Raw genomic sequence first — 24,807 nt, 5'->3', positions numbered from 1 at the left:
CCCCACAACCGCTGTGAACAAGGACATGGACATGCCTTGCAAGGTGGCATGGGTTAAAGACCAAGGCTCAGGACCCCACAGGGCAGAGAGGCAAACTAGGCTCGTATTAGCGTTAAACCTGTGACTTGAGACTGCATCATATTGCTTCATTCTTAAATACTTGAAGACTTCCATATTTTCTACAAGTTAATCTTAGGCAGTATCAGGGCTCTTTTTTGTATATGATCAAATCACTTAATCTAATTATGCCCCATCTTTTTTCTTGTGATTTGAAAGCGTCATGAAAACCTTTTATATACGCAGGTTTATCTGTTACTACTATGAAGAATTAAAAAATTCAAAGCCTTCTCATTCCGAAAATGTTAGGCCAGATTCTGTAATCACCTATGTTAAAGAACAAAGCTAAATGGCGAAATCAGGAAGCAGGTAATAAAAGACAGATCACATTTAGACAAAGACATGGTTACTTTTTTATTTGAAGAAAAAAAAAGTATGTTTTAATAAATACTGCAGAAACATTGACCAAACAAACATACAAAGTGACTTCAACAGTTTAAAAAATGCAACAAAAGTTCTGCTTTATAACAGTTATAACTTATTTTCTTTTTACAGTATTTAAATACAGAAAGCACTTGCCAGCTATTTTGTAATACTGCCCAAAGCATAATGCTGCATCAATCAAAGCATATTATGTTGGTAAAATGTCTGTATTTTATGGGAAATGACTGGAATCGTATTTTCTTGCAGAGACAAAACAAAGTGCTTGTAAGACACAGAACTGAGTGTTGTAATTACCTTAATCTCTCCTGCCACAATTTAAGGGGAGCACAGCTTCAACACTTCAAAAATGAAGCATTATCATGGGAAAGAAAGCTCGTTTTCAACAAGCGCCAACAATAAACAGGTCAGATCTGGTTTCTTCTCTGAAATAATCTCTAATATGAACTGGTCAAAAATATCTGTAAACTACTTTAAATGCTTATTATTTTATGTAACAACAGCGACCAAGTGCTGAACATGGACCTTGGCTGCGTCTGCTCAGTGAGGTTTTAGCAATCACGCTCTAGAAATGCCCTGGTGTTGTGTCAGGACTGAAACTCTATTATATAATCTTCCACTAGGGATTCTCTAAAGCTTGGGTAAGTGAGTTCTTCTCTCATCAATGTTCATTTAATGAAAGTGAAATAAACCAACAGATCATCAGATGCTGCCAGTTTTGGAGCTCCAACCCAAAATAATAGTCCTTTTGCTTTGTATTTTTGGTAGCTTAATTCCAGACAGCTTTACTCACAAACTGTGCTTTCCGCTACTATTCTTTCCTTCACTCATTACCTCTTCTGGTGAAAACAGTAACTACCTTTTTTCTCTCCTTGGATCATTCTATGACGTCAAACCAAGACACCTTTTATTTGACTTTGCATTTTTATCAACGATGGCAAAAAAATCACACAACTTCTTTTCTAAACAGCGCACAAAAATATTACATTGAGCAATTTACCACTTTTTAATGACAATCACAATGAAGAACAGAACCATCAGACTGAATAAAAATCGACACTTTTCTTTTCCTATTTGATCTATGCGATCTTTGTAGTGCTGGTCTACAAATCTTGCAAGATTGCAAAGGCTTTCCTTAGAACCATCCTACTCAGCTATCTTCAGGAAGGCAAGATTTCAACGCCTCATGAAGTCTTCCTCTGGATATATCCCCATGGGTCCTGATACAATTTCCATTTTAATGATGAGCTAGAAAGAAATTAGATCACATCCTCTAGAAAACTAAATGCTAAGGTCACAGTGCCAGTTCCCCAGTGAGGATGGTATATTAACATATACTTTTTGTAAAGGAGATTAAAACATTTAAAAATTAAATCAAAGTAGAGATCCATGAATAGATTGTAACAAAAACAAAAACAAACAAACAAAAAAAAACCCAACAAAAATGCAAGCACCATTCAGAGTGTGATTTTTCTTCTTGGAGGTACTCGCATCCCCCCTCATCTTCCTCTAGCTCATTTGTATCTCCATTTTTTGGCATATTTTTCAAGTCACACTTCAAAACTCTTCCATGTATTCACTTCTCACCACTTGGTCTACATGCCGAATCTAAGGACAGGATTCCAAAAAGATGAGTATCCTCTCAAACGCCTCCAAAGCCTCTGGTATACATGACTTTAGCTGTGCACTTCATTTAGACTTCACCTTTTTTGTTTGCTGTTGTTTTTTACACTAGATTCCTTTGTCCTCATTAAAGATAATGAAAGATTCACATCACAGTGCAGCTCTTCGCTTTGTCCTTTCGTAAGTCCGTAGCAACTGCCGAGAGTTCTGGTCTGCTAGGCATGTGTGAAATCCGCTTTGTGGCTCTCTGTGATTTGTTCCGCTTAACGTTTTTATTTGTCTTATTTACACATGCCAAGGTGGCAACGTGAAAAATGTCTCTGACACTATTTTCCGACTGTAAAGCTGAGCATTCGATGTAAGTAGCTGCTCCAATCTGTTTGGCCATATTTGCCCCCTGAGAAGCAAAAGAAGGGATTTTAATCAGCAGTAAGACTTTGGGGGAAAGTTAGCTAGTGTCTTCTAATACCACAAAATAATAATGCGTTGCAAAACGTTTACTGATATGTTAACTGAATTTTCCAAGTGTCACTGCAAAAATAAAAGTTGTTAAAATTTGAACTGCCTTATTTATTACTTCAGAAATATTTGCAGTCAAGAGCCAATCGCTAAGATGTCCAACTCTCATGGCTCATTAGAGGTGTTAGAGCTCTGAATAAATGCTAAAGGCTGATCTTAACAAACGAGGACACTCATTATCAAACACTTAATATGAGGTGATTCAAAGAAGTGTAGAGTGGAGCTAACGAGGTGATTCATCTTCACTATCAACTGTAAGCAAGAGTTAACTGGTTACTCAGGCTTTCCAGAGTCACAGCAAGCATGGAATGGCCCAGAGAATCTTACTGGTGAAGTAAGTTAGCTGAAGGTCATGAACATGAACTCCACATTTTCCACACAGCTCTGGCTGTGGCGATGTGGCCTTGAGAACCTGTTCCAGCGTCTCCTGGGGGGACTCCATTTCTCTTTTCTTGAGGGTAAATGGCATTCAAGACTAGTGACTAGGTTGTACCAAAAACAGGGGCAATGAATGAAATTTAAAATCGATTTTGAAATGTACGTGATTGTGTCTTACTTAGGGCCAAAATAAGTTGAGGAAAGGAATAATACTATTGTGACATCTGTTATATCAAACACAAAATACTTAATTTCTAAGTGTGAACCATACCACCAATATACGCAACAATAAACATGTGCACATCGACCAAAACTACTCATTTAAAATACCAAATTTTTGCTAATGAGAAATGGAAGACTAAGAAGACTGCAGTATTTAAAATGATGATTCTTAATACAATTTTGGTATTTCAACATGAACTCTCTTTAGATTCTGGTTGTAGGTTTTACGAGAATGAGCTTTTGAAATTGATTCTCATTTCTAAATACTTGGGGGAAATGCCTATAGAAATGAAGACCCTCTGAAAGATGGTGTTATGGAGTGCTACAGTTTACTGGCAACAGCCTTATTATTGCGCTGCCAACTGTAAAATCAGATTACCTCTCTTATCTGATTTTGACCACATTCTCTGTTAAAACTTTTGAACTTTAAACCTACTGGGAGTTGCAGAAATATACAAGGTTAGCATATCAACTGTTTATATACCCAAATATCATGTAATTACACTAATAAATGACAGCATTTTAAATTTCACAACTGACCACTGGCTGAGCGTTTAGAAAAGCAGCTACTTTTTATTTTATTTATTGTGAGTGACAGTCCATTTCTTTCACTCTTTCTAAAATTCACGTTTGCACATGGGCAACATATATACCTGGTCATAGGACACTGGCGTCTGCCTGTGATTGGAGAGTTCTACTAATGTACTAACATCTGTCCGCAGATCAGACTTGCAGCCGACCAAGAGCATTTTGGTATTTGGACAAAATTCCTGGATTTCACCTTTCCACTATGACAGAAAAAAAAAAAAAAAGATTAAAAATGAACAAAGTAATGGCATCCATATCATAAAAACCATTTCTCCACTGGCAGACATTGGAATGAAACTCAAAAAAGATGTTAAAAAAGGAGTGTCCCTTGAGATGAAGAAGCAAACTTTGCATTTATCTCCTGAATAGATGTGAAGTTTTACGAGTTTTTAAGCGTTAGAGAATGATTATGTATATTATGATCCATTCTCCCTCTCTGTGACTCATCTGTTGCTACCGAAAGAGATTTGGTAGATGTTGTCCAAAGGTAGCTTCAATAATGTCTTAATTATTGGCATGTCTCTGAAAGATAAATGTGTCTTAAGAATAATTATATATCCTAACAAGTGACCACATCCTTCGATGTGTGGATCTGATCCTCCTTAACTAGAAGGCTGGGGATAAGGCAGAGGCAACACTAGCACAAGTATGCATTCCCTGATCCCATTATGAAACACTGAAGCATGCCACCGCGAGCTGAGGCTCTATTTAAGTACCTGAGATAGTTAATGAAACAGAACATCCTGCCTTGAAGGAGTTTCTGTTCACATGGTTCCATCAACACAGATCATGACATTTGCAAAGGAACATCTCTTGAGTGATAGAGAAGGCAGCCGGTCCTGTAGCTCATATGCCTTCGAATTAGTTTAAAACTATTTCAATCTATTCCAATTTGTCTAGTTGTTTCATGATCTAACAAGAATTATTAGCACCCTCAGCAATGCCTGGCTTGGAATTCCAACTGTCCTCTTTAAGAACAAGCAAGTGGCTTTTTGTGGCTTCATTTCCTCAAGCTTGAGCTCTGCAACAGCATGGGAGTCAAGGGTTCAGGGTGGTCACAGGAGATCTTTGGCCTTTGAGGGCAGGGCCTGGAGAGGCTGAGATGGGGAAGTGGCGCCTGACTCTTCCCACCCACGTTCACAAATATGTAAGTGTTCTACAAAGTACTGTGGCCATGACGATGATTAAGACATAGCTGTGTCTTCTGGAAAGAAATTCACAGAATACTGGGGGTGATGAAGTCATGTATTAAGTACAACACAAGATAAGAGGGACATCCTGCAAGAATAACTTAAAAGATCACTAGAGGAGACATCTCCAAATCTAGGGGTGTACTCTGGGTAATGAACTCTAGTGCAAAGTACACCAGTGGATTCAAAGGAGTAATATACTTTCCATAATAGCCCATTGTTGTCCACTTCTTCCTTTTTTCCTTCCTTCCTTCCTTCCTTCCTTCCTTCCTTCCTTCCTTCCTTCCTCCCTCCCTCCCTCCTTCCCTCTCTCCTTCCCTCTCTCACTCCTTTCAGAATTATGTAGGAACACCTACCATATGCTAGGTGGCACTAGCATTAGAAGTGGAAGGTGAACTGGAAAAAAAAAAAAAAAAGAAATTCTTCCTACTTCAAGTCATTCTGACCTCCTCTTTGATAGTGAAGGACTTAAAGGCTTCCATTAATCAAGACAAACCACAGGGGTTATCATGAGCCTTAAACCTCACAGGAATGTAAAACATACTCATTAATATCTATAAGGCCAAAGTCACTATTCATTTGGTCTTAGAAGAAAAAAGCAAAATAAAACAGGAGAAAGGCTTTTCATCATAAATTATGCATAGCCTGATACTACATCAAATAAAATCTCCAGTAAATAAGCAACCCCTTTTATCTCCAGACAGAACTAGACATGTTGTTATGTTGCTCTTCAGCTGTGTAATGACTTTGGCCTCCCTCTGCATGTCTAGCAATTGTTTACAAGCATTAAAGACAGGAAAGGTGTATTCCTGCCTGGATTTGACAAGCATTAGCATGATTTGTGTTAGATATGTATTACTCAAAATTGAAAGGAGCTAAAAAGGGAAAAAGAGCCTTTGATCTATTAAGAAAGTCATATTTTATTGAACTCTGTTTGTAATATTTAGTAGAGACAGAAGGATGATTATACTTCAAATCCTGATTTCACAATGACACACAAGCCAAGCAATCAAATATAACAGAGGAATGTAAACTAATAAAAACACACAAAATACAAACAAATTCCACTAAAAATTAAAACCAAAAAAACAAAACCAACCTAGGCACACCTGCATGTTTGTCTTTCTTAATCCATACCATACTCAGACTGGGCTACATGGCTCACCCCTCAGCTGACACTGCCTTGCCCTCAGCCACATCCGTTGTCTAAGCCAGTGCGTGGAGGAGAGGGAGTGCTCCACCAAGGGTCTGATCCTGAAGCCCCACAGCACACAGGCCAGGTCTGAGAAAATAGCTAGTGGCTAATAAATGCTGATCCATGGACTTACACGGCACGTGCCTTCTACAACTACCTGGAGGCTTAGTCCCTGCTGCTGGAGGTCAGGAAATGCCCCTTCCTCCCACTGGCCCCCCTACTTCCTGTGACCCATCCTGTAATAGGTCCTCTTCCTCTCGATCTCCCTCTGGTTCCTTCCATCCGTAGCTTCCTTAGTTAGGTTCCTTCTTCACCTACAGAACCTGACTAACCTTTGCCTCTATAAACGATGTGTATATTATAATATATAACATGTTTACAAGCACTGCTTCTACATTACTAGAAAGATACCTGATCATAATTACTAGACAGATACCTCATCATCAGACAATTCACACTGGACACATACCTATTCCTCCTATACTTGTTCCATTTCTGTTTCTAATAATACCATTACTAAAACACAGCTTATTAAAATAGCCATTATTGCATTCCTTTCACTAACTGACTTGAGGTCAAATGTAAATCTGTAAACTAAGGTGCAATCGATTGAGTCACTGGAAGAAGGAAGACATGAATATGATAGTAATCAAATATAACGTTTTCAGCTGTACCATTTTCTCCTGAAGGACAAACACGCAGGCCCTTGAAAGGTATTTTGTTTCAGAGCTTCATGAAATAAAATTTCAAGCTTGTTCATCATCAAAAAGTGGAAACCCCATTTTGGTGTGAAAGGGTTCTTTCTAGTGTTTAATTACAAATTGTAAGGCAGGAAATTGACTAGAGTCTTTGAGTTCCCCAGCAATCCCCATGTTTCTATTTATATATCACCTAGTAATGAAGTGTGTCATCATTCCCCAGCACTTGCCTTTTTGAGGACGCTGTCCAGGGTCTCTGGTCTACTGATGTCAAAGCAAATCAGCACGGCATCCGAATCAGGGTAAGAGAGGGGGCGGACATTGTCGTAGTAAGGAGAACCTGAGAAGAAACAAAGATACACAAATTTTCAGATGAGAGTCCCCTTGTCTGTCATGCATTAACTCTACCCTTTTGGGCTAAGTCCTTTGACTGTCACATCATGACCCGACCCCCACTTCCCCTAATTCTTGGAAAAGAATTCAAACAGACACACAAAAGCCTGCTTAGAACTATATGATGAATGAAGCCTCACATGTATCTGACATAAATGCAAGAGGAGGGCCTGGATCTTAAGGTGAAATCTGTATGGTTCAAAGACTAGGGCCTGAAGTTACCCGGGTGAAGTAGGGAAGCATTTGGGGCTAGGTGGTCTTGAGTGCAAACCTGCCTCCACCACTAAAGAGGGAGGGGGCAAGGTAGCTTTAGGATTCTGTGCCTCTGATTCTTCACTCATAAAATGAAGATGCTGACAACATACGTACCTGAGATTAAGTAAACCCAGGCAGTGCCTGGCTTTTAGTAAGGGATCAATACGTATTCACTATGGGTATTACGGTTGTATTACCGCTACTGTTAAAAGCTGAGTGGTAAAAAGAATCAGAAACTGAACTACTTCTTGGGAAAGAGACCTAAACTCAAGACAAATCGGACAGCAGGATGGGGGTGAATGAGGGAGAGCGGAAGAGGGAGGGTTCAACTACGCAAAGAGAAACCACAGTGTTACCCCATCTCCAAGCTGTAAGTTTAGATAGGCTATTGACCTTTGAGCTTGCTTATTTTAACTTATTGCCAAACCCTATACAGATTTTCTTCCTGTTACAACCAAGAATGTAATAAATGTCATATAGGATCATGTCACTTTTTTACAGAGTCCCATCTCTGAGAGTGACACTAAGGCATGATCCAAGGATCTTAACCTGAATTAAATCCAGGGTACCCTAAACATTCAAGGCACCAGCCAATTACGTTAACCACAGAACTCTCTAGTCAATCAAGGACGTTTTTCTATTTCTTTAAGAATTCCAAAGGATGGGCAATTACATGAGGCCAATAGTTATGAAGTGATTGACTAGAAAACTAAATACAGCCTGCCAAATGCTGCTTGTTTAAGAAATCGTTTTCCGTATTCTGACATTTCACAAGCCTCACGTGAAAATGATTTTACTAGGCAAATATATACACACGTATGTATCTGACTCCAGAGTAGAAAAAGAAAATCTAAACCACCAAACTCTTTTTAAAAGTCTATTTCAATTTGACATCACTTTCCATTTTGAGCAGAAAAAGAGGACATGTTGTCCCCTGATAAATCAAAACCTCAACAGGCAAAGTCAGGAAGAGAGACTTAAAAAGCAGCTTTAAAAAATATCACTGTTTATATTTCTATCAAAACAACATTTGCTTGGAAGCTGTTCTTGTGATCTAAAAGGCACTGCAGTCAGGGGGCATCACCCTCTATTCACACAGTACACTCTGGGTCCCTGGCATCCGCTGTGGAACCCCAGGCAACAGTGCAGCTTTTTCTCTAGCTGCTTTACGATGGAGAGTGACAACTTCAAGCCACATGTGTCTGCTAAGCAAGGAAGAAAAGAAAGTTACAAGAATCAGGAAGAAAAGTGTGAATAAATAGAGAATTAAGTCAGAGCTGTTCAAGAGCTGCAGCAGCTGCCTACCCACATCTGGAACCAGAACCCTGGTAGCGCAGAGGCTGACAGCTGAAAGATATTTCTCAAAAGCTTAAAGGGTTTAGAGTTTAAAAAGTCAAGTCATTTTAAGTATGAAGGTATATTAGAATGAGGCTGTCTCTGAAAATGACAAGCTGTGGCTGCCTTTTCAGTCGCTGAAAGAACTCTGAGGTGAAGAGAGTAATTCACAAATAGTTCACTCATTTGAACATTCGAGAGGCATCAGAAACTAGATGGTTGAACACTATTTATGGCTACATTAGTATTTTTGTATTAGCTCTGAGAAGTTCACACTTTTTCAACTAGAACCTTTCCTGTTTCTGTGTCCAAAGTCTAACTCTAGCACAGCGCCTGCTGTAAACATTTGAATGACTCTTTCCAAACAGGGAGTCAGAAAATTCTAGATCATAGTGTGGAGCTCCAAATACTGGACACATATATGAGAGTTTCCTCTGCTCCTCAAAGTTAGCAAGAGACGACCTGATCCCAGACCCAGGAAGGCAAAGCTGCCAATAGTTAGGATTGTCAGAAACCTAACGAGGCTTCAGAGATCTCTTTTCCCAGAAGTCACTCACAATAGGAAAAACCACTCTCTCCCTGTGGAGAGCTTCCAGTACAAGCAGACCTGGTATCTTTAGAGGACATTTTCAGGTACCTACCAGCTCCTTTCAGGATACGGTTTGTATGATGTGAGAGTACTCACCGCTAATTCCAGATGTAAGACTACTCTATGACAATGGAGACCATCTTTTCCAAATACAAAAATTAGGAAAAGCGATTGAAGAAATACAAAGAGGATAAAAGAGTTTAATTGAAATTGAGACTGCCAGGAAAATCCTGAGGAATGGTTTCAACATTCAGGTCACCAAGTGACTGCTGGGAATACCCCTCCCTTTGTAGACTACGTTTCCCGTCCCCCACCCATTTTATGGCCACAAAGGAGATCTGGCTTTGTGCTCAGCCCTGCCTGTGTCACCTGCTGGAGACTGCTACCTACTAAAATCCAGTGGGGCTGGCTTCTGTGCTTAGTGCATATATCCAAGAATTTGCAAAGTTTAGACTCTGGCCTGATTTTAGAATGAAACAGAGTTCTCCAGTTAAACCAGATTCTCAGGGAAGTTTGTATCTGCTTTTGTTTTTACCTGGTTAACAGTACGAGTGAAAATATGTATGTAGTGCAAAGGTTTATAAGAAATAAACCACCATGCTTGTGGAGGTAGACAGGTAATTTTTAAGAGCTTTAACATGATCTAATTAGGGATGACACTTTGATCCCATTCTATTACTTTTGCTAATGAACAGTGCTGCTTTTAGATCAACACGAGTGTCCAAAGGTACTAGTAAAACTGATTCCCATATTTTTTAGTTATAAGCATAATTTGACTGGCAATGACAAGAGTAATTTATTTAAAATAACAAGACCATTTATTCACTATATTTTCGATAGGTTAAGTTTCTCCTGTCATAGATAGCAGTGTCTATTGTCTCCATTTTTTCATAGTGAAAAATATTTATATAGAATTATCAAAGAACTGTCCCACCAGGAAAGATGTAATTCATCAGCTCAGCAGGACTTTCAGGATAAAAAAAACAAAGCAAAACAAAAAACAAACACGCACATGCATACACGCGCACACACACACACACACACCCCTCCTGTGTAACATTACAGTGTTTACTCTGTGTTTAAGCACTTGGAATTCTTCCTTTTCTTCCCCAGAAAGTCCAAGAAACTGCACAAAGGAAGTAAGGCAAGCAAAGCTGGAGAGGGCATGGTGGAATCACAGGCATGCATGAGATAACACAAGCCAAAAGAAAAGGAAGAGGAATTCCAGAAATGATTCTGTGACGTGAGAAGCAATATAGAGGGGCAGAAAGGACACCAAAGGAAGCAGCTGAAAGTAAGTGGGTAAAGCAGGAACAATACCTGCCCCTAACTCCTATATCCCTCCAGGAAAGTCTTACAACACCCTGTGAAGCCAAACAGGAAAAAAAAAAAAAAAATTAACTTCTATAGGTGTTTCATAAAGATGCTCATAAAAAACTCCCAAGGTGCTAACTATAGAACTAAACACAACACAAGCAGGAGGGCTCAACATTTTTTACTAAGTATGAAAGTATTCAACTTTCAGTGCAGTACATGGTAGGTGCTGCTATATACATAGAGTATGTGCTCTAGTACCGAAGAATGGACTAAAGTCCAGTAACATTTAGGAACTGCGTTTTGCGTGTCAAATAAAACTCTTTTTCAGCATGTGGAATAGCCTAATGCATGTGGAAATTCTCAGATGCAGCACTTCTCTGGTACTGTATGAAACTTTTCTAAGCTCACAACTCTATTCCAAGGTCCTTTTTAAGTAACCTGCCAGACCTCTGAAGGGAAAATTTGAGAAACTCTATATTGTAAAGAAACAACTACACTACATATGCAAAATGTGTGCCCCCCTCACCCAGAAAACATAGTTGAAAGGCTTTGCTGGGGATAGACTGGAACAAGTGTACACTTGGGATTCTGTGAGTTGCTCAAGTTTGGCAAACATCAGCAAAGTTCTAGAGCGCTTTTGAAATTTCAGATCTACCCATCTTTACATTCAAGATCATTAATTCTGGGTGAGAACAAAATTTCCAGCCAAAGAATAGTCACAACGTGCCTCACCCAGAAACTAATTCTTCAGACACATACCTGCCTGCTGAAGTCACCCTTTCGCAAAGATAGAACACACCATATATGTACATACTTAAATGTATATGTAAGAAGATTCATGCCCAAAAGGGAGGCTTTATGGAACCTTTTGCAAAATACCAGTTTAAACACTGTGAGGCTTTAGAGGAGTCAGAGAACTGAAAACTCTTCTTGTTGAATATTTCATAAATATAATTTATTTAACTTGAACCTTCATTTGAAAAGCTTCCCTTTTCCCCTTAAGAAATTTTTACCAAGAATAGTAAGTTAAAGCTATTGCATATTTTTGGCAGAGAAAAGTAGATTAACTTTTGGTATTTTTAGTGACCACCATGAGCACATCTGAACCCAGCAGCAGCTAACATGTGAGAGGGCCTGATCTGCCCAATTATTACAAGATTGCATTTCCTCATGCCATCTCTAATCACAGTAAAAGGTTTAAATTAGCAACAATCTCAAGAATGTGAATCAAGTCTGGGCAGAACTTTGGTGTCTGACTCGGTATAAGATTGTTTAGTTCTTGTTTCAAGTAGTCTGCACAACAAATACCGTGCCTGCAAATATGCAACAAACACTCCCAGGAAGAATATTTTGTTTGTTTCTTCCATGGATTCAGATAATAGGAACTATGAACAGATCTTATAAAATTTTGTGAGCATTTATGTGTTGCTATTAAGATGGAATAAATATTTTCTATTTCTGGGGGCAATGCAGATACAAAATTGGAAAGTCACACAGATAGACATGTTTGGCCTTTAAATAAAGGTTTAGCTTTAAACTCCTAATCTTATTGAGATACTTAAAAATATGTAAGAATCAAAAAATTTTACTGACAGTGGAACCATGGTTAAGTCAAGAGCTTTAGGGATAAGAGTGTATGTATATGTGTATGCCTAAAAGTAAACAGGGATAATGGATTCAAGGTTTTGTTTCATATGATATCTAAGAATCAGATTTCTTGGAGTAGAATCCCATGAGTGAATTCATCTTTCCACAAACTATGTCATCAGGCTCATTTTTCAAAACCAAAGTGCATAACACCTGGTCAAACTTCTGAGGCAACTACGTTCCATGTCAATAAAATGTCTGCTTTCCCAAGGGAGACTCTGAGAAAGTGGCCACTATGTAGCAACTGAGAAGTCATTTAAAGGACATCAGAAAATGACTGAGCCACGACTAATTCATTTGGCACAGCCCGCCAGGCACCATGAGCTAACTGGAGAAAGTATTGGTCCTTGGTGTCGTATTTACATGCAAAAGAACTGGATTAATGAGGAAACATCTGGTTATTTCAGGTGGTATCAGAATGACCAATTTGGACGCTTCATAGAAATGTGCAACTTAGTGAGAAACCAGATTGGAAAAAAAATAGCACTAAATGGAGCTAAAAAAAAAATCTACAGACAGATTTTTAGACATAGAAAGAGCATTCATCCTGCCACCTCCCCTTTTTTAGGAGGTTCCATGGTTTAAATGGAAATTATTGCATGGTGGACAAATCTCCAAATGCAGTTCTATGTACTGCTTATTGGAAACCACCACACAAACTATCTGTTTTACCTTAACCCAGGTCTCTTACAGAGTTTCAGTGTGGAAACTCAAGAACTCAAGTTAAGAATTAAACCTATGTTGAAACCCTAAGCTCCAATGGATCATTACTACCTGATGAAATGCCTGGTTTCCTGCAATTTCACACTTGATATTCAAATCCCAAGCATCCATGCTTCTCTGGCTCCTTCGTAAATTCTTAACCTCTTCCTTTTTCCAAGAAGGTTAATTTAAGTTATAATTCTCAGCTTCCAGAATCTTGTTTTCTCTGAGAGCCACTATATGTAAGCAAGTTTCCATGTGGGAGGGATGTTAGAAATTTCTTAGAACTTAGTCAACTTCTAGAAAGGAAAGGAATTGTGGTGGGCCTCAATGAGCATTAAGTCATGAGTTAGGGAGCCTGGGCTACCCATGTGACCTTCAACAACTCTTTGGATCTTGTTGCTCCTGGAAAAATCCAGCTTTAGAACCTCCAGGCTCACCCTCCTATAAACAGGTATTACAGCACTAGACAGGAGGAAGTTTTTCTATGTCCTCTGTTTGTCCTGTGGGTATTCGAAGAAGGTTGTCAGGGAAGAAGGATGTCTCTACCCTGTTCAAATCTCAGTCTACAGGCATCTCCTCTCACCTAAACACCTGACACTTAATCTGGGCTCCTCATTTGATTTATTTTGTTCATTTGGGAAAGCCTGAATATTTTAAATGTTATTGTCACTTGTGTTTTCACCATGTCTGTCTTATCACATGGTGAAACTGTGAGTACCAAAGGGCAGAAGCTGCTCTTGCCCAGTTCTGTACCCCTCCCATAGCATCTAGCAGATTGTATGCACACAGAAAGCACTAAACCATGTTTACTGACTTTATAATCATTTTTATGTCTTGTCTAGATGTGTTCATTTATATGCTAAATCACCAAAAAAAAGGGGGGGGAGGGGGAGAGAGAGAGCAGTGATCTCTTTTTAAGCTGCTTTTCTGGATTAATTATATACTAATCTCCAATACTGCTGAACCATTTCCATCCCTATTAAGAAATATTTCATTAGAGAGCTTGTCACCAAGACCATTCTTCATACTTGATGTATAATAAGCTAAATATAACAACTTAGATAGACTTCTGTTTATAGAGAAGTTTGTTCTCATATTAAGGCCATTGGGTAATTAAGGTATTTTTCCTCCCCTTTTCTCTAAGAAATAAAGGATACTACCTTAACTGTTAATAATGCTAAAAACTAAAATAGGAAGTATTAACTTTAGCACTCAGGGCTTGAAAGAAACTTGGATCATGACAAGATTCAAAAGAGTGTTCATGAGGCAATAGCACAGTTATTGTGGGGAATTCTAACAGCTGAATTGAATATATTAAAAGTAATAATAAGCCTTAAATAAAATGTGCATTAACTTGCCTTGGTTAAAAGCTGGAATGAATGATTATTACTCCCTAAATCACATGTGCTGAAATTACACTGCAATCAAATCTCTTAGGAAAAGATACGGTGATCCTTAAATGACTATGTTTCTATTATTAGTAGGCATTTGGCTTCATGCTACAAATTACTTCTATGCTTGGCAAATGTGGCGAATTTTGAAGCACAAGATATTAGAATTACTTTGGTCTTACTTATTATTTCACAATTGAAACTATTACCCATTGTTTTGCTGAAACTCATTGGGTTAAATTTGAAAATCAATGGGAGCATTTCTGCAACTATTAAGAATGTTCATTTTATAATGAAAAATATTTTTTAGGAAAATGAAGAAGTTATGGGCCTTAAAAATTCCCTCTCGTAGATGATTCCTACAGCATTTTTACAAAGCTTTTATTTACTTTTGTTGGGGGGCTGGAGTACTGTAGCCCTAAGAATCAACTGGCAAAATGCCTTTTTTAGTTGCTTCAACTGGTGTGTGCAATGGGAAGGGGGGGTAGCTGTTTCCTATCTGAAGAGGATCCAGAGGATCTATAAGCCCTAGGATGTCTGAGAAAGGAAAACCATTGCAACCAAGTGGAAAAGGGCACTGGGGTTCAAGGACCTGACAAAATTGGGTACATTATGAGTTGTCAGTGAAATACACGCTAAACTGGAAGAGCTTCTTTTTCTCCATTACCCCACCTGAACTGTATGCTTCTTAGGGGCAGGGCCATACTTAATCAACACTGTATCTGTAAGGTCTAACAGAGGGCCTATTTATAGTGGATGTGGAAAAAAAGGAAGAGATGGATGGAGAAAGGGAGAAAGGAAGGAAATATTAAGTTACTGTGCCTCAAAAAGCAGGAAATGAATTATTATTATTTTTTTTTTGGTGCAAAGTGACTTCACATATCCTACTTTCACTGGATAGTCTTCCCCACATCCAAATTGTCAGAGTTTTGCCTATGCATGATCATGACTGCTGGGGGCAAAAGTAGACCCCTTAGGAGAAGCTGTCCAACTAAAGAGGCCAGATAAGAGAAGAACTACTTCTGTCTTTTAAATGGTTGCCCTGCTGCTAGGAGGGTAAACAGGACAGGAAGTATCATTCAAAGGACAATGTTCACCCCATCTCTCTCCCTATGTAAGAGCAGTCAGACACACCCAATTTTTCCTATATAAGTCTCTTTCACAGAGTTCTAGCAGGGAAATAAAAAGTGCAATTTATCTGACATTTAGAACTTTATAGACTTGGCTTGGATCTTCTCTCCAGAGTTAAATTGATGGCCTTTGGAAAAAATAGATGTATCAAGAGGCATAAAGCATATGCAATTATTTTTGCGATCTGAACTAAATAAATATTTTAGTGGGCAAAGAAAATGTCAAACATTTACCAAAATATAATCCTGTCCAGAAATTTGCCATGAAAAGGTTGGAATTAAATGGAAAAATGTTAAAGATCCTTGAAATAATTAGTTGCTGATGCAATGGTTCCTGCTGTATATAAACAACAAATCACCTTTGATGGAAACAGGCTATTCTTAGAATTTAAGTAAGCAGTGCTTGGTGACTATGTTTAACTAACTAACATTTCTCCTTATGAACAACATAATGGAATTCTAAATAATTCCCTTATGACTCTTTTTTCCATTTGTTTAAATCTAAATTCTAACTAAGATTTCATTACTGGATAATTTTGCAGTACAAAATTTTCTTAATCACATTTTCAAACCTTTATATTTTAGTTAAACATACATAGGTTTTGGTTTCATTAAATAAAAAGACAAGTGATTGTTTCACTACAAACTTCATTTCAGATGATTATCTCTAATTCGGTGAAAGGCAATGTTTATAAAGTTGACATTCTTTGTGCACAGGTAATTCAGTGTGAATAAATGTCAGGTAACCTCATCTCCTTGGAAACTATGCATATCATTACTCATTTATTCATTCATCAGATTGTATTGGATAACTACTGTGTGCAAGGCATTGTGCTATGTAGAGTTTTGATTAAATGCATGAAGATACCTGAAGTGGTATTTATCTGCACATTCGACGGACAGCCTCCAACTATAAACTGCCCACATTTTGTTTTATTTTCTAACCTTTATCAAACAATGTGCCTTTTCTCCCCTAAAAGAATCAATTTAGCCCTTTAGGCATCGAATTCAAAATATCCATTGGTGGTCCTGTGACTCTTGAAGCTTGAGATAGGAAATGTAGAGCCCAGCATTCCTATAATCCCACCCGTTCCCCCTCCCTGTCCAAATGGGTTTCATTCCTAAATCCACCAGGAAGCCTGGCTCTGCCCAGAACCTGGCTTGCTTTGTAGGCTGTAAAAACCCCAGCACGGGATGCCAGATCCCCTAAGACTAAGAGCTGAAGCCAGCCAACATCCTGGGAAACAAAAAGACCTGCCTGTCCAGCGTAATAAAGCCAAGAAGTGTACAGTGGGAGAGACCCTGCACATCATCTAGCTCAGTGTCCTCTTTTTACAGATGATGAAAATGAGACCCAGGGAGGTAGGGGATTTGCACACAGAAATCCATGGTAACCAGGAGCTAAGATCTAAACACAGCTTTGTATCAACGACTGGATCAGACCCACTGCTCCACCCCGTGCCAAAATAATTTTTATCGTGCATTAGGTCCAAACAGGGCTGCGGGTCGGGGCAGGGAGTACTGGTGCTTATTATTGGTACCACACCAGCTGTGCCATCCAGTAGGCATAACAAATACATACCATGATACGTCTGGGAATCAGAGCCCAGTAAGTATCAGGCTGTATAATAATTCTGATGATGGGAACTACTGAAATAAGGAACCACTTGAATTCTGTCTACCAACACCTTCTCCATAGTTTCGAGTCTGTGTACAATCCCTAACAGAAAACACGGCGGCAAAGTCCTGATTCTGCTGCCCTTGGAACGGCTGGAGAAAGAGCCTGACTCCAGGGGGAAACAAAATCAGCCCTTCTCACTGCAGCAGTCGGAGCATCTGGCACCGACCGTGAGAGGCGCTCGCTCGTGCGAGACTTCTCGCTTGCCTTTGTGCTGGGGCTGCCTCTGGCGACCCTGTCAGTCTGGTTCCTTTCTTGCTCTCTGATCTCCCGCGTCCCCTCGGGGGCTCCAGCGGTTCAAGCTTAGGGTTGTGGGAAGCTCACAGGAACACCTCCACGAGGCCACTCCCCGCTGGGCGCGGCTCCACCGCAGGGCCTCCCCGCCTGAGAGCAAACCTGCTTGTTCGCACTTGCGCGTTCCTCCTCGCTGGTTTCACCCCGGATTTGGCTCGATCCACCAGCAACCCAGCTCCCTGCTAAATTCCCAGCCCTAAGCGCAGGGGCCTTTACCCAGCCTTCCCAGTGGGTCCTGCTTTTGCACAGCCGACACCCTTCTTGAAAACAAACTCGCTGGACACCGCTGGTTAGGGCGGCGGGTGCCTATGTCCCAGTCCAAGACCTCACATGGTGCTCCCCTGCCACTCCCCGGCCTTTGACCTGGCCCAAACCCCTAACTCAGCCAGGGGGCCGGATGCCTTCCCACCAGGAGAGTACCTAGCCCTCCCCACCACCGCGCGGCAGGTAGGTGGGTGGGCGCATGGGAAAGCAATAACCCGGCCTTGAACCTCAGACCAATGAATATAACCCACTGCGGCGCCAATAATTCAAGTAGACTGGAAGGTCAAAGGCGAATACTGTTGCCTGCGGCCTTGGAGGCAAGCAGAGTAGGGGATGCAATAGAGGTCAGGAGTGACTGGTGTGGTGAAGGGGGAACGGCGTGATCACTGGGATGGAGTGAGGAAAAAGGGGAGGCTTGGTACAGGTGGCCACCGAGGCGCCGCGGGCGGCCGGCGGCGCTAAGAGGAGGCCCAGCGGCTGCCCGGCCCCTGCGCCACCAGCGCATTCCTGGCTGTAGGCGTCACGGGCGCCGCGGCTGCCTGCGCTCAGTTTCTCTCCTCCAAGAGCGGCAATTGCACGTAACCGCGTCGCCTCTGGGATTTTCTCCCGTCTCCCATCACCCCCGCGGCGCTCCCCGCCTCCCTGCCAACCAGCAGGTTAGATCCAGAAGGGGCGCCCGCCTTGAGCCGGGTGGTTCCGCCCAGGCGCACGCAGCGCCGCTGCAACACCAAGGCGACCCAAGGCGACTAGACCACGGCTCCGCGGGCAGATTGCTCCCGGCCACCTAGCCACTAGTCGCTCCAACCGCGGGGTCACCCTGCGAGCACACAGCGCCCGCCTCTCCCCACTGCCATCTCCTCCTCCACGCTGTCTTCTGCCGCCCCCGCCCAGAAGGGATACAATTTTCGCCCAGCAGGGACCGTGGGAATCCTTTGGGAGGGCCAAAGTTAATGGAGGGGCGCAGACGGCTTGTAGCGCGCGGTTTCCCGAGACCCGCCGCGCATCCCCCAGCGGCTGGAAACCCGCCCCAAGCGCCACGCGGTCCTCCCACTCTTACCCGAAGTGTCCCACAGGCTCAACTCTATTCTTTGTGTGTCGATTTCAAAACTGGCCGTGTAATTCTCAAACACTGTAGGAACATAATTCTGGATAGACAAAATGGGCGAAAGAGGGCAAAGAGGTTATGTTTAAACGCACGAGACCCGTTGAACACCCGTCGCCTCCCGGCTCCCCAATTAAGAAAGAAAACCCTCACACATCAGACCACACACTAAGCACATAGACCCTTTCCGAAACCCCTGTCCTACTGCCCACCCACCCGACCTGGCTCTCACAGACGTGCTGACCCGAATCTCCCAACCCCAGGTTATGCACACAGGAACGAACAAGTTTCAGGAGCTAGCCAGCCCATGTGCAGGCGCGTCCCAACCCTAAACGTTTCCAGCGCACTTTCCCTTTCCCCGCAGTCTAACCAGGGGAAAGTAGTAAGGACGAGACTTTTTTTTTTTTTTTTTTTAAGCAAAAACGGGTGAAAGCGGGGAAGCCCACCTCAGGACTGGGATCCCACTGGCTGGCCGACCCCCTCCTGGAAGCCGCGGCCGGCCACACTCACCTCGGGGAAGCAGTCCTTGGCGAAGACATGGAGCAGCGCAGTTTTTCCACACTGACTGTCTCCCACCACAACTATCTTGCATTTCACGTTCTGATTAGGATCCATGATAGATTTGCTGGATAATTTCTGGCTGGCTCTTCTCTCCTTCATTGATGTTGCCTTATTTTCTCTTGGAACAGGAATTTTCTCTTAAGAAGAAAATATATTTCTCTCTTTATAAAAAAGCAGATATAAAAATAAATCACAAGGCTGATGGGCAACCCCTGAAACGCGGCGCAGACGAGGAGGAGAGAGAGAGGAGGAGGTTGGTTACTCCCCTCCAACAAGTTTTAAGCCTGACTCCTCACCGCGCCTCCCAAGTCCAATTCCGAGCCGACTGCTTTGTTTCACGCTCTCTGCGCGGCTTTATACGCCCGGCCTTCCAATCCTCTTCTTTCTCAATGAGAGGAGGAAACTGATCTGCCTCCTCCCCTTTTATGGAGCCTGGGAGTGAGCGCTGTTGCCTTGCTTGCCGAAAATGTAAGCAGTGCGCCCTCTAGGGTGCCCGTTCGGGATCTATTTCAGACCAAGGCTCTGGGACAACATGAAGACCCCAAAGATGCTTTGCTGACAGGTAAACAGGGCAAGGTGGGAAACTGGTATCTGTGCATATTGATTTGAACTACAATCCCTTTAAATATAGTTTAATATAGGGGCTTATCTGTAGAAGCCTCATGACCTTTTATGAAAACAAACATTTCCCACCCAAGTTAAAGCACAGTATAAAACATAGGAAGCAAATCTTGGGTGGAGAATGGTTGCGTGGTTCTGTTTTTTTTTTTTTTTTAATGGTTTGTGTCAGGTACATAGGCCATGGACCAACAGATTAGCCTCTTTATTCCAGATGCAAGAACTGACTTGGCTGGGTCACAGCAGTACACTGGCTTCTGAAAGCTGTCAGGCAGAAAGGTTTTGAGGAGTGGGTACAGGAGGTGGGAGGGGAGAAGAAAGAGAAGTGGAAGATGCCCATCACTGAGTGACAAAGGCCATTGGAAACTCAACCCTAGGGACCCAAACATTTGTCAGCTTAGTTACACCTCCCCACACTTGCAGTGAGGAGACTGGGAGTGGGGGCGGGGCAGATTTTGATATTATCTGTTAATTCTTTATAGCCTCCATCTTCCTGGAATCAAAGCACCCTAGGCTGGACTCAGAAGGCACAAATATCTTTAGCTGAAAAATGCAGGTATAACCCTCCACCCTCTCCTCTCCCCTCCTCCACATCCATCTCTCTAGCCCTCCTACTCTTCTCCGCAAGCAAGAGTCTTAGAAAGGACCAGAATAGTCCACACATTTGTTCTTTTTCTATGAGAAGTCTTTTTCTCATCTTCGTCTCCTGCACCCCAAATGCTCAGGAGGTTTCAACTGTTACAATGTAGTGGGACATTGGCCAAAACCAACTTATATGGTCCCCTATGGAGACTCCTAGGCTTATAAATGAGAAGAAGATGAGGTGAAAACAAAGCAGAAAGTTCAACATGGGAAGTGAAAAGGCACAATGAAGAGTGGTCAAAAGCACTGATGTAAGTAGTGGACTGGTAGGGCCCCTGAAGCCTAGGAGATCCAGGAATGATGTCCTATTTGGGGCTGAGAAAATTGGACGCCCCTCAGAGAGCACTGACTCAGACTCGATCGGTGGGTCTGCGTTTACACAAGTGGAGGACTGACCCACAGACAAGCGGGTTGCTGGTCCTGCTAGGGTTCTTAGAGCAGCCTTTGCCAATGTTTGTTCTTCCGAGCTGTAATTCCCTGCTGACACAAAGGGTGCCGTGGCCCAATTAGTGAGGGTGACACTGTACCCGCATCACCATTGAAGATTCACCAAACACACTGATGTTACAAACATTTAGAAAACCTAGAGAAAAGCAGACTATGTAACATAGTTTAACCTAGCATTTCCCAAAACTACTTAAACGCAGGAAACATTTATTGAATTATTTACATGTTTGTTTGTTTACTTGTTTAAAAAGCAATGGGCATAGTAGTTGGGGCAGATCACAAAGAGGTGTATTTGGGTCTTCAACTTCATATTTTCTAAATGACCTTGGGTGGATTATTTAGCCTCTCTGAGCCTCAATTTCATCATCTGTAAAATAGGAGTCATAATGGTAATTAGGAGGAAATGCAAGTGAAGTTTGTAGAATGGTTTCTGGCACAATAAAGAGTTCTTGACCTACGTTGTAGTTTGCATGTAAAATCTTATTTGCACTTTTCAGAACTGTTGAATGTGTCTTGAGAAATTTTGGCTTCATTAGTGGACTCACTAATTGGAGCTGGGTCCATCCCATCTTTTGTCTTATTTTTAACTTCCAGAGATATGATTTGATCCTCCATATTTCTGAACTGATGTAGCTTATATGGTTAAATCACTTTAACAGAAATAATTAAGAATGTTTACAAATTGGCCGATCAATGAATAGGGTAACCATATAATTTATCATCTAAGCTGGGATACTTTTGAGAGCAGAAGAGGCACTACCAATGATTGTGGCTGGACAACAGGGGTAAACAGGGTCTATCCCAAGCAAAACAAGATGCATAATCACTTCACCATAGAATCATCTGGAATCATAGTGGATGACTATTTTTGGAAATCAGGTGACCTGAATTTCCAGGAATCTGCCAGTTGCTGAGCAAAATTTAATGGATGTATAATAAAGTAGAAAAACCAACTGCCTGAAGTCACCAGGATTTGAATCCCTTTAGGGTAAAAATTCTTCCTTTCTCTTTTTAAAATCTCTAGTGTTCAGTGTGAAGTGGATACTTAATATATTTTAAAATTCATGTAACATTTAGTTTAACAATGATTTATTCAGCATCTGCTGTAAACCAGGCACTGTTCTAGGAACTGCAGATATAGCAGTAAACAAGACAGACCTGTTTGCTACTCTCAAAAAGCATACATTCCAGGCAGGAGATAGACAATAAATAAAGAAGTAAGACCATCCCATGTTTTCTTCATAGAAAACAGGGAATGGCATGATTAAAGCACAGTAGGGTAGGGATCAGACCCGTGGTCCAGAAGAAGGATGCTCACAGGCAGCGGAAAGGTTATAGGCTGGAGGGAAAGGGATTGGTAGGTTTGAGGAACAGAAGAAAGGCCAGAATGACTGGGGCCCACTGAAGGAGGGAGAGTGTAGATTGGGAAGCAAAAGCAAACAGGCAGGGCTGAATAATTGGCTGTAGAATTTGGATTTCATTCTCAGGGTAATGTGAAGTCAGTCATGGCAGGACTTGGAACAAGGTAGCAGCATGATTACATGAATGAATGAATGAACGAATGACTCCAGTTCTTGGTCTGCACTGTCACTCACTAGCTGTGAAACCTTGATGAAACTGCTTATCTTCAATGAGAATATGGGATCTAAGTATACCTAAATTCCTGGAAAAGACTAAAATCTTAGACTGCAATAAAAGGTTTACCTTTAAGAAACACATTCATTTAGAAAATGTGACGCCTTACTTGAGAGGATAGTATATTACCTAGTGTCCTTCCTTTTGTGATTCTTGTTTGTCTTCTTTTGTCTTCCGGTTACTCTCTCCTTTTTCTGATTTATCCTTAAGACCAAGGGAACAGAAAACCAATAGTAAATAGTTCTCTGTGATTTAGTTAATAGAACACATTCAGTTGCCCTAAAAGGTTTGAGTTTAAAAATTATTTTCTTCGTGGCTAACCCTTTACTTACCAGAGGAAATCTCCCCTCCCATAGAAACAAATCTCCCCTCCCCTTTGACACAAAAAGGGTTGATTCCAGGCCTGGAGAGAGAACTAACTGAGAGAGAGTCCCCATCTAGGGATAGCACGAGACTGATAAACAATTGTTTCTGAGATTTGAGTGACTACAAATCAGGGACTTGGGTTTTAGTCCAGGCTAAACCAATGAACTATCTGTCCTTGGGCAAACACTGACTAAATTCTTTTCTGCAGTTTCATCCTTACAGAGGATGATAACATCTGCCTCCTTTAAGTTGCACAATAGTACCGCTCAGAAAATCAAGTGCCCTGCACTTTCCAAAATTCTTCTTTAGAAACACACTATAGGCACCTCCCTTTTCATGTTCAGTGTATTTATGGAGATCTCAGCCCACAGTGGAATAGTGTAAGGTGTAATCCTAATTGTTTATTCATGGTAACCTGCCTGTCTTCAGACTCCAGCAGAAGTGTTTGAAGGAGCAAGTGCACAATGAGGAGGAAGCACTGGTCTCTTATGGTCAGCATCAGTGGAGCAGAGAGATGGCTGACATCAAAGCAAGAAAACGTGCAAGATGCCTTCATAGACGTTATGTCACAAAATATGGATATGAGTCATGGGCATTCTCTTTGAGAATTTAATAAGATGATGGGTACTAAATAGTTTCAAATATAGGCATTTCAATACAAAATTAAAGACAAGAACGTAAACTTGTAAACTGTTCTGTACTGAAAGGTGGCAATTTCACAATTGTCTCTTTTTGGGGTGGTCAGAAGAGGGTGATCACTGTTAGTCTTATATAGCATTAACAAAATAGAAGGCATTTTTTTTGAAGTGAGGAATTGAGGAAAGAAGATTCATAAAATTTAGTGGATTGAACTGGTTATTTAGGAAGAATTTATTTTCTTGGAAGAGAATCTTTTCCTTTATTTTCTCTTAAAATTATGCCTATTCGCCCTCGCAAAGACATTGCACTAAGTTCTCTAGGCTGTGTGGTAAGAGCACTCCAGTCTGGGTTGAAACATTCAGCCTTGTTTTTTCTAATGAATGCTGACTGCGAATATGATTTACTGCTGCTGTGTTGACTTAGTCCTCACTCTTTAGCCAACAGGAAATGACACAACCATGTGAATACTGAAGAAGTCATTTTGAAATTGATCATCCCTTTCTGTGTTTTTGGCTAATTTGACAAATAGTCCATTGCATTCTTTAGAAACCCAGACCACATGATTTTGATTCTGTATATTATAGGGCACAAATAACCCTTTCCACCTGCCCCTCTCAAATTTCAGATCTTTGATGCCTGATGCCATTTGTTTATACTTCAGTATTTCCTAGGTAAAGAAAACAAACAAACAAAAATACAAAACTATCAGACCCATTGATTACTTTATCTACTAAACACCCAATTATATTTTATGTCAATTTGTCAATGAGATATGAAAAATATTTAAGAATTGCCCTAAGAAAACATTTTTAAGGATGAGTTCTTTATACATTATTCTTTTGAAGCATGTAGTATGTTCCAAAGATACACCTTTTCCAGTATTTTAGG

The 24,807-nt window shown here is 41.0% G+C and overlaps 1 protein-coding gene across 1 annotated transcript; it reads right to left on the bottom strand.

Moving 5' to 3' along the window:
• Nucleotides 1-446: 446 nt before the first annotated feature.
• Nucleotides 447-19,963, bottom strand: RND3 (Rho family GTPase 3). The gene is made up of 6 exons (XM_011943061.1): nt 19,783-19,963; nt 19,522-19,709; nt 18,967-19,054; nt 7,142-7,251; nt 3,894-4,028; nt 447-2,518 (listed from the first exon to the last, which is right to left on the bottom strand). Exons 2-6 carry the CDS (start codon nt 19,669-19,671, stop codon nt 2,267-2,269), a joined length of 735 nt encoding a protein of 244 aa, XP_011798451.1. The 5' UTR covers nt 19,672-19,709; nt 19,783-19,963; the 3' UTR covers nt 447-2,266.
• Between the last annotated feature and the right edge of the window lie 4,844 nt (nt 19,964-24,807).

This window comes from Colobus angolensis, unplaced genomic scaffold (assembly GCF_000951035.1).
Source record: "Colobus angolensis palliatus isolate OR3802 unplaced genomic scaffold, Cang.pa_1.0 Scaffold215, whole genome shotgun sequence".
Classification (NCBI taxonomy): domain Eukaryota; kingdom Metazoa; phylum Chordata; class Mammalia; order Primates; family Cercopithecidae; genus Colobus; species Colobus angolensis.
Note: the sequence above shows the minus strand (reverse complement) of the source record. Positions and strands in the feature narration are given on the sequence as shown.

Excerpts from the sequence above, each read along its gene's own strand:
- RND3 (XM_011943061.1), bottom strand. The coding sequence starts at position 19,671 with ATGAAGGAGAGAAGAGCCAGCCAGAAATTATCCAGCAAATCTATCATG. Across the intron at positions 7,252-18,966 it reads GAGCCTGTGGGACACTTCGG|GTTCTCCTTACTACGACAAT; the intron begins GTAAGAGTGGGA and ends GTTTCTTCTCAG. Across the intron at positions 4,029-7,141 it reads TGGACAGCGTCCTCAAAAAG|TGGAAAGGTGAAATCCAGGA; the intron begins GCAAGTGCTGGG and ends TTTCTGTCATAG.